At 39.4% G+C, this 10,258-nt stretch overlaps 1 protein-coding gene across 7 annotated transcripts in view; it reads left to right on the forward strand.

The window, feature by feature from the left end:
* Positions 1-10,258, forward strand: part of SOX6 (SRY-box 6) — a 528,512-nt gene that overhangs the window by 436,530 nt on the left and 81,724 nt on the right. For all 7 annotated transcript variants that reach the window (XM_019551786.1, XM_019551785.1, XM_019551787.1 and 4 more), the window contains one exon: positions 5,290-5,489. In XM_019551786.1, coding sequence (XP_019407331.1) covers positions 5,290-5,489 — 200 coding nt within the window. The remainder of the gene's footprint in view (positions 1-5,289; positions 5,490-10,258) is intronic.

Below are 10,258 nucleotides of genomic sequence, written 5' to 3' on the forward strand. Positions count from 1 at the left end.
CGGGGCAAACTCTACCACCCCCCACCCCCCAACACAAGTACTTGCATATATTTCTAAAGAAGTTTCAAGTAGTGTCATATTTAGTTTAATTTGTAAAATAAATAAATAAATAAATGTAGATAATTTTGCACAATTTTGATTTTTTCTGAGCATAATTTTGCATTTTTCTGCGCAAAATTCCCTAGGGTGTAACTAAATTTCATAGTATAATAGCCTGCTTAGTCCAATGGTGGGATGGGAGATACAGGAGCTGAAAGTGCGAGTCTTACATAGTAGTGAAGATATGAGGTCCCTGCACAAAGAAGCCACATCATTACAGAGTTGTGGTTTTAAAAGGGTGCATACAGGTACAAGTAACATGCAGGGTACAGTTTTGGGGATGACAGGTACTTGCTAAAAGCTTATATACTAAATGTATATGTATGTATAAGTGTGTGTGTGTGTGTGTATATATGTATATGTATGTAAAAATATGTCTAAATATATAAATAGATAGATAGATATACAACATCTAGCTTACTGTTCTTCAAAACACTTAACCCAGTTTCAAAACCTTACACCTGTAACAAACCTTGCTTCTGTGCACCTGCACACCTGTTACAATAATTGCACCCGTGCACCCCCCTTTCTGCACACTGGTCTGCATTGCTTTTCCTATTACATTTACAGTCCCTCTAATTCTAGTTCCAGTTGCTACCTTTTAGCCTATAGTTCATATCACTGTCACTGCTGTTTCCACTGTTGCTGTTGTCATCTTTGCTGTCCTCACTGCTGTCCCTCAACCCAGCTTACTTGCTGTCTTCTTCTCTGTCTTTTCCCTGCAAAGGAGGGTCTGTGCCAGTGGTTTCTCTGCCAGGTGATGTTGGCTGCCTCCTCTCCATCCTCTCCTACCATTTTCCAGTAGTAGGTCTGCAGCTCACTCGGTACCATTTTAACACAGTCTGCTACCTCAAATTCCATGTGCCTGTATATCAGGAGGTTGCTGGACTTCCACAGGGCAGTACACAGGATACAATGCAGGACAGAAACTGATGCAGGACACAAACCGATCAAAGTGGGCTGTTCGGTCCCCTGGTGTTTAGTCAGGTGCCTGTACAGCGCTGCTTCTCTCATCACCAGTCTGACCCTTGTTACCTCTTTGCAGAGCCAGTTTACCTTTTCCCACACCGCCCTGGTGTATGAGCAGAACCATGGGAAGTGGTCGATGGTCTCTGCTTTGCCTTGGCAGATTTCCCTGGGGCAGCTGGGCTTACCTTTCTGCGCCTCTCTGTGTCTCAGTGCCTACACTGGGAGTACTCAGTGGGCTATTAGCCAGTTCAGGTCTCTGTGGTCATTTTGTAGGCCTTTGTGGAAGACCTGCTTCTGCACGGCCTAACAGCTGTCACTGAGAAGCAGCTCCGCAATTGACAGCTTATCTTTGGCTCTGACTACCTCCTGCATCTTCCTGTGGTTGGACATGGTTGCTGGGGCTTCCTTCTGTAGATCGTAACTGCTCTGGAACTTGTTTAGGACCTTGTAGAACCACTAATGGCCCACAGTCTCTGGTTGCGCAGTGTGTAAACCTCCCACAACCTCAGGAGGTGCCCTGCAAAATACTTAATGAAGCAGGTTGTTTTGGTCTCTGCACCAGTCATCAGCTTGCAAATCTGGCTCATGTACCTTTCCCAGAAGCACAGGAGAATATCTGGCATTCCCTTGCCCCTGGTCCTCTTCATTTGGTAGACAGTTTTCCTTGCTACCTTCTTCCATCTGGAACTGCAGAAAAAGACACACGTGGCTTTCTGGATTTGGTGGGTGACATGCTTCAGCAGGGGAGAAGACCAGTGTGGTGTACAGAAGCACTGGTAGCCACACTGCCTTCATGAGTGCCACACAAACCCCATGGAGAGGTGGCATGCATGCCACAGGTCCAAAATCTGTTTACCCTTAGCCTCTGTCTTTTTCCAGGCCTTCTTTCTGCTTGGCTCAGGGTTGAACTCCACACCAAGGATCTTGAGTCCCTCACAGGGGACAGACATCCATATTCAAAAAAAAAATAAAATTGAAAATTTGTTTGTATTCCAGGTCAAATTAGAATGATTGAGTTCTACCTGCTCAATCAATACATTTTTTGGAATGAATAAGTTCTGCTCAATCAGTATGATTTGGAACTGATTTGGATTATTTGACCTGGAACACACAATATATCATTATTTTTTGAAAAAGTATGCTTGCTCCATATGGGCTTTGTTTTTTATAGTCATGCTCAGTGTTGGCTGCATTTAATCAACTTCATAGTTGATTTGCATTGTTGAGCAGAGCACACGATCCTTTTCCAGCAGTTTAATGATAGACAATGTATTTAATGAAGTTTCCTTGCAAACAATTATGAGACGGGGGAATGGGGTTTTTCTGATTGGGGAAAAATCCTTGTCTTGCATTCAAGTAAATATGCTACTTGTGAGTAGCTAAATATAGGAGTCTTGGGGTGATGTTATATCCCTGATGGTCCAGGAAAAAAGCGTAAGGATTTTTGTGGGTAATAATTTTATTAGACTGACAGATCAGGGGAAGGGTAGTTGGTATCCAAAAGCTTTTCTATATCTCTCCCAACTACACAGTTGGTCCAATAAAAGATAACACCCTGAAAAATCCTTCCCTCTTTGAGTAACAAGTACATTTATATAAAGAAAGAGTGGATTTTTTTCACATTTAGAGTTCCTGCATTCTGTGTTTCCTGACATGTAGATCCTACAGTATTGTATATGTCATTTTGTCTGTGTCGCATTATTTGTATGCACTTTACCATTGCAGTATTAAGTGCAAGAGGTCAGTTTGAAGTCAGGCTTGAGAACATTTCTAGAGATAGTGAACAAAATAAATAGATGATGAGAGCATTTTTTTATTAAAAATCAAACCACGACTACATACTTTTCTTCTGGGCCTAAAAGTACGAGAGAGGCTAACATGAGAGGTAAACTTTTCATAAGCTCTGATGTGAGCTAAAAACCCATGGCCCATTTCCAAAAGTCGTTTAGGCACCCAGGAGCCGAGGTCTTATTGAAAGGTAGTTGGACTTATTCCCCAAGTTCTACAGTCACTTCTGAAAATAGAACTAATGGTGTGTCGTGTGTCTATACTGTGTTCCTGGAGCTCCTAGGCAGGGCCATTTTTCAGCCAGCCCTGGGGACATAGTGTAAGTTCCTAACCTAGAAGCTTTAAGGGTCTTATTCATTACCAGTAATATAACAGAAGGGAAAGGGGAGGATGACCAAGGAACAGCCCTAGGCACTGGCCCTGGTTAGGGAAGTGAAAAATAGAAACAACTGTGCTACTGAATTGGATGCCACCCTCCTGCTGCTAGTGTAGCCAGTGACACTTCCCCGTGCATCACTGCCACCCAGAGCACTCACTGCTGGTTGGTCATACAGGTGTCAAATTCAGCTGCAAACAAGCCTGTTGTGATTTCGCTGGTCTTCTCTCGATTGCCAATTTAAATAAGCTGTTTATTACTTAAGGCGCCCTAAAGTAACCTTTTTGAAGGTTTTTATTTGTTAAATCAATATGCTTCAGGGTCAGGTTTTGCCCTTCTCATTTAGTCAAACTAGTCATTGAAGTCAATGAAGCCAAAGTGCACAGGAATTCAGACTGGGCTTGTTTGCTTTATTTTTTTCTTAAATGAAGTATAATTAAATTCACGAGCCTGGCAAACCTGAAACACTTAAAATGACAAGCTTTTCTTGCTTATCTAGCAGGATTCTCCCAAGTGTTTCTAGCTGGAATGTGTATACATTTTCTCTTCCATATACTCCATAACAGGACATTTTTTTGGAACAGCAGCAGGTGGATCAACACTTTACCACAGCAGCCCAAAACTACCAATCATCAAATCATTCCTATCTACTGGTCTAAAATTAGAAAGCTTTATCCTGAATGCTGATCTTTACCTACAATAAAATGTAGTTTACAGAGAAATGTTAGTCTTAGGGTTAAAGGTATTTTTTTCTCTACAATGTGTAAAAGAAATTTAAAAAATAAATAGTTTGTCTCAGTTTAGTTACAGCTTGGAATTCATATTAAGGTGATAACATGCTGACCCCAACACTAAATGCTCTGTGGTATTTCTGAACTTCAAAGCTCAGTACAGGGAGGGAGGGCTGTCCCCTGGCAAAGAAACACTATATAAAATTAGCGTATATTTCAATGGCCAACAAAGTAAGCTTACTTTCTGTTTGTGAAGTCTTTTTAAATTAATGTTTCAAAGGCTTGTTATTTTGACTCCAAGCCAGCAACATATTAAGCAAGTGCTTAACTTTAAGCATGGAAGTGGTCTTGTTGAGTTTAATGGGGTTATTCATAGGTTTCTGTGATAGGCTGTTAGGGGCTGGGGACAGAAATTACACATAAACACATAAGTGATTGGCAACCAGTTCAAATCATTACACAACAGAAGTTCAGTGCACATAAGCTCCTTTTAAAATGGCTGAAACTGGTTTAAGATAAACGTGGGTGGATATAGTATTAGACTTAACTGACTTAGGCTAAATCAGTTTATTGAACTTCAGTCCTAGATCCCATCCAGATTTAAGTTAACTCACAGTTTCTCACCATACCAGGTTGCTTTGTACCTCCCCTACAAACCCTCCTTTGCATGGTTGGTGGCCTATCCTTGGCTCAAGCTGTCTATTGCAGCCCAGCAGGGAGGCATGCTGTGGTGCTCTGTGGCTTCTTGACTGGCCCACTGCAGGCAGGTGGCTGCATTTCTGGAATCAAAAGTGAATGTCCATTCACTTGCTTATAGGTTAAATAAACTGGTTTAACCTAAGCCAGTTAAGTCTAATACTACATCCACCCAGGTTTATCTTAAACCAGTTTCAGCCATTGGGAAAAGTGTAGTATTTTCTTGAATGTGGAGCAAAACTAATATGGAAAAATTAAAAAAAAAAAGGGAGGGGGGAGGTGGGACTGGACTCGATGATCCTCCGGGGTCCCTTCCAGCACAAATGTCTATGAAAGGTTCAATCTACACAGCTTAGACTAACCTGCAAAGATTGAATCAATTCAGCCTTGGGGTTTTTGACTGTCTGTACTTAGCCAAGGACTCAGTGGTCACATTTTCAATAAAATAAAGTGGGCCTACTCTTATCAGTTGGTTTACATTCTTTCAGCCTTCTGAAGAGAAACTATTATTACTGCATCTACTGTCTGCAAAGGTCAACAAAATGCAACCCTAACAGAATGAAAGCTGATTTACAAACTTTGAATTGAATGTAAATGATAGTCTAAGAAAGGTGTGTTCTGCATTTACAGATATCCTTTCCAGTCTTAACTCACCTGCCCTATTTGGGGACCAGGACACAGTAATGAAAGCTATTCAGGAGGCTCGAAAGATGAGAGAACAGATCCAGAGGGAGCAGCAACAGCAGCAGCAGCAGCCGCCACCACACACTGTTGATGGAAAACTGCCTTCCATGAATAACATGGGGCTAAACAACTGCAGGAATGAAAAGGTAACATCTTCAATTTCTACACAGCATGCCACTAATTCTCCTTGTCTAGCTGGAAAATAGTCTGTTAAGCTTGTGTAGCAATTTCTTTTTTACAGCTTCTAAACTTTTTACAGCTTCTGATATTGTATTAGAAACAACTTGTCATTTCAAAGTGTTGTGCCACAAGCTTCTGCTGCTGGTTTACATAATGACACTCAAAATGTTAGCTCTACACAAATGTGCACAACTAAGCAAAGCCGTACCTAAATATTATAGAGCATTTCTATATATATATATAAAATTTTCTGTGTGTATATTTAATAAGGTATGTTTGATATATAAAGCTGTAAATCTACCTCTAGCAAAGTAATGAATTAACTAGTTCAAATTAGGAAAGCTTGTGGCTATGAGATTTTGAGTTCTGTGTTGAAGTTGTTAGCGTGGAGGGGAAAATGCTTATGTTAGAAAGAAAAAATATGAGTGTGTGAGTGTAGCTGAGTATTGTGATAGGATAACATCCATATGTGTGTGCTTATAAAAACAAGTAGACTAGGCTGCAGAAAGGGAAGGACAGGAACTGGGCTAGGGATTTGGGTTGAATGGGGCATCATTTAGTTTGGCAAAATAAAAAGCTGACACCCTAAGGTGTGTAGGAAGGCTTTGAGAGAGGTTCCAGCCTGATATACTTGAGGGGAGTCACAGAAGAGGTGGGGTTTTGCAGTACTTAGTACATTTGTAGGAAAACATTCTTGCTCTGTAGATTTTCTAAGGACCAAGGCATCAGCTCTGTGAGTGGGCTCTCACTTGTAGGCCTGAGCCAGTGAACTACTGAATCATGTAATTGGCTGAACTGAAGACAGCCTTTTTGATGAGGAGTGCTTTCCATGTTGGCTTTCCCAAGGGATGCCTTATCCTGCATAAGCACATAATAAAGGATAAAGGTTATTTTCCACCAACAGGAAGTGACACAAAATCAGTTTTTGTGCCACAATATTTTTTGTGCGTCTCATTTAATAGCAAATAAAAAAAATTGTGACATAGAAAAAATAGAAACAGTCATGATCCAACTGTTAATAAATAACACCCTTTTCCCCGAGAAATTAATAAACATATACAGATGAAATTACACTTTATGCTTAGACCATAGTAAGGGCACAGAAAGCACAAACTACCACATGTTAAAGCTTGTTACTAGTGCTGTGCAAAACTTTGGTTTCTAATTTGATTCAGCAGCGATTTGGCCTGATTCGGTGGCCAAATCTCTAAATCTGAATTGAATCAGAGGACCCTTTAATCTCTCCAAATCAAATCAGAACCCTCCGAATCAATTTGGAAAGATTAGGCAATTCAGACATAGCTTTAAATGTTTTTTCTACATACTTCTAGGTAGCAGATGGCTCATAAATGCTTACATGTTGGGGTGCATGGAGTGGCTCCCCAGTATGCTCTGCAGGAAACCCAGAAGTGGACCAGAAGCACTTCTGGTCCACTTCCAGGTCTGCCGGGGAGCATGCTGGGCCCCTCCCCCCCGGCTCAGTAATTGATGCCTCCTGGGTCGGGGGGGGGGGGCCATCCAGGGTCCCCCTGAGGCTGATCACTGAGCTGGGGGGCAGGGGAGGATGGGGCCCTGTATGTTCCCTGGCGGACCAGGAAGTGGACCAGAAGTACTTCCAGTCCACTTTTGGTTTGCTGCCGAGCACATGGAGAGCCCCCCTACACTCCTGTGGGATACTCCATCTGCCCCAGCATTGCAGCATTCATGAGCCACACTGGTACCTCAAGGTACGTAGAAAAAACATTTAAAGCTGTGTCTGTGTCCAAATCGCTGATTCTCTGAATTAGCATCAAATCTTCAGATTTGGTTGAATCAACTCAGGGACAGTGATCCAAATCAACAAATTGAATCAGAATCCGAATCTCTATAAATAAAATCTCTATAATACTCCACTTCTTTGGTGATTTGATCTCAATTCACAAGGGTTTTATCAATGAGCTGGGAGACCTTGGCAGGGTGCAAATGGGAATGGAACACTGTAAAGAGTACTGTGATATGTTTTTTAATTTGTATTTCAAATTTTAACTTAATAGTCTCCATATGTTACTCAGAACGGCAAGAGAAAGGGTCAATGCTTGTTGAAGAGATTTGTTTAGCACGTTACCCCACAGAATTAACAATGATTAAGCCAAATAATTTTAGAGGGTAATATTTCCTAGGTTTAGTTTAAATGATAGCATTTTAAAACTCATTTGACACAGTTTAATACTATGAAAGAAAGCCTTTATAATATGGAAATTAAATAGTTATATAATTTCCATCAGTCTTTATTCAGGCCAAACTCTGATTCAAGTCTATGGACATCCTAACTGACGGTGGAGCAAAGGATTGGACATCAAGTTGTGAAAAATGTCACACCTGTGATCATTTTATAGTGGAGCTTATTTGACAAATGTATTCCATGAGTGTCAGTGACATTTAAAAAAAATCAAGCACATAATAAGAATGGGTCCTTAAAATTTGGAAAATTATTATTAAAATGTTATCTGTTTGCTGCAGGTTTGTTCCTTTGGTATTTTCAGGGTCACATTTGCTTTCTGTATTGAATAAAATAAGCTTGTATTTATTCTTATACCACTTAACAGAACCAATAAAACTTTCAGAGAATGAGCTGGAATTTCTTCTTTTATATGCCCTCCCAGAACCATTGGTGATTAAATTTATATATAGAATATTTGCTGTTGGTAAAAAAATAAGCTAGAAGAACCCAGGCAGATCTTCAGATTCTAGGTTGCGATTACATGGCTAGCAGTTAAAAATTCTCTCCGCTTGTAAACTTTAAATCCGTTAAAAGAATAAGGTATGAAATTCCAGTTTTACAGGGAGAATTTTAGAATACCATTTGCTGTTTAAGCATCTTATAGTAAAATTTCAGCAATGAAATTCATTTTTAAGACCATATCCTTATGTCATCCCATTGTTTGTATTTATTATATCAAATGCAACAGAATGAACCAAATTACAAAAAGAAAGGTTATGGCATGTATTCTGATATTACTACACCTTTTGTACATTGTTATTTCCTTAGCTTTATACCACAGCTATCCCAAAACTGTGATTATTATGGTGCTATGATGTATAAATTAGATTTTTGAAATTATTATATCAATTCAGTTTCTAACTTCAAAGCAAAATTAAATATTTTATATTTTAAGGCCACATCTACATGATACACTACCGCACAGTTGTTGATAAATAAATGCGCAGTAACCTGAGTTACTTCATAGCAGTGCTGACAAACGCCTTTTTTATGATGCTTCTGCGCAGTAGCCTAATATTACTTCATAGTAGCATTGCATCATGGTTCTTGCCATGTGATGCTACTGCTCAGTAGTGTCAAGCTCCTGTGCAGTCGCAGGAGCTAACTTGCACATGTGGATATGGCCTAAGAGTAAAAAATCCCCTGAAAAATAATATATACATTATATTACATTTTAAATAAATGCATGCATACAAACACATTAAAGACAAACAGTTTTGTGTATGGGCTACAGATCATAGCTTTTCTAGTATGCATGTTTACCAACTTGCTTTCATTTTGGTTGTGTTATTTTACTTACTCCTTCATTTTTTTTAAAAAAGGGAAGGATATTTTTTTAAAGAAAAGCACTGTTTTTAATACTATTGTGTATCTGTGGGGTGGGATGTATGGTTCTTCTTGGAATCTAGTTACAATTTTAGGTTTGTTTCTTCTAAAAAAACTCAGGTACATTTATTTTTAGAGCCAAATACTCAGTTAAAAAAAAAGCTCCAAATAATTAGATGGTATGTGTACAAATAAGTAGCTAGAGACTAACTCTAGAAAAAAAGATGATAAACTAATTGCCTGCAGCTGAGGCAGGAAAAAAAGCAATTGGGTTTTGGTCAGTTACTGGTCCTTGAGTTCAGATAACCGGTAACAGTTTGTTGTGCAAATGATTATGCTTACAAAATTATGTGCACAACTTCAAAGCCTTTTTGAAAATGTGTCATTTAAAGGTCTGAACACTTTGTATTTTGTTATAAAACACGTATTTGAAAATTGCCTATGTTCATATTTTCTTGCTAAAAATGTTCACAGGGATTTGCTCATCAGAAAGAGCAAAACAAAAATTCAGCGATAAGTTGGCATGTGCAATTTATGATTTTGTAATAAGTTGTAGGTCACCCATACTTTTGAACTGATGCTGTCCTGTGGGCCTGTAAATTTATAGAGCTGCTTTAATTTGTATACCTAAGGCATAAGCTGGGTAAAGCATTTTTTTCTACTTTATTTGAAGCTGGTCATATGTAGGTCAATGCCAGGAAAAGGAAGAGGAAACACCATCACTGCTTTTGTGGAGGAAGTGAATGGTGAAAGGGGGTTCATACAGTTTAGGGAGCATTGGGAAAATGGTGGAAAAGAAGAGTATCTAGCAAATGACCCTGCTAAATGACTTTTTGTGTATCCTGAGCAACAGTAGAAGTAAGACAGAAAATTGGCTTTATTTAGGGTAAATGACCCTTTTCCAGACAAACAATATGCATCTTTAACAGAAATCAGTCATTAAGGTACTCCACCAAAACACTTGTTCCTGGAGTTAGTTATATTTAGTTTAGCATTTTAACCAGGATAATTGACTAAATCTCAATAAAAAGATCAGAATTGATGTACAGTTCTACATGTCCAGAGGAGAGCCACACGCATGATCAGAGGTCAGGAAAACAGATCTTACGATGACAGGCTGAGAGCCATGGGACTCTTTAGCCTGGAAAA

Source organism: Crocodylus porosus, unplaced genomic scaffold (genome assembly GCF_001723895.1).
Source record: "Crocodylus porosus isolate Cpor-Errol unplaced genomic scaffold, CroPor_comp1, whole genome shotgun sequence".
NCBI lineage: Eukaryota > Metazoa > Chordata > Crocodylia > Crocodylidae > Crocodylus > Crocodylus porosus.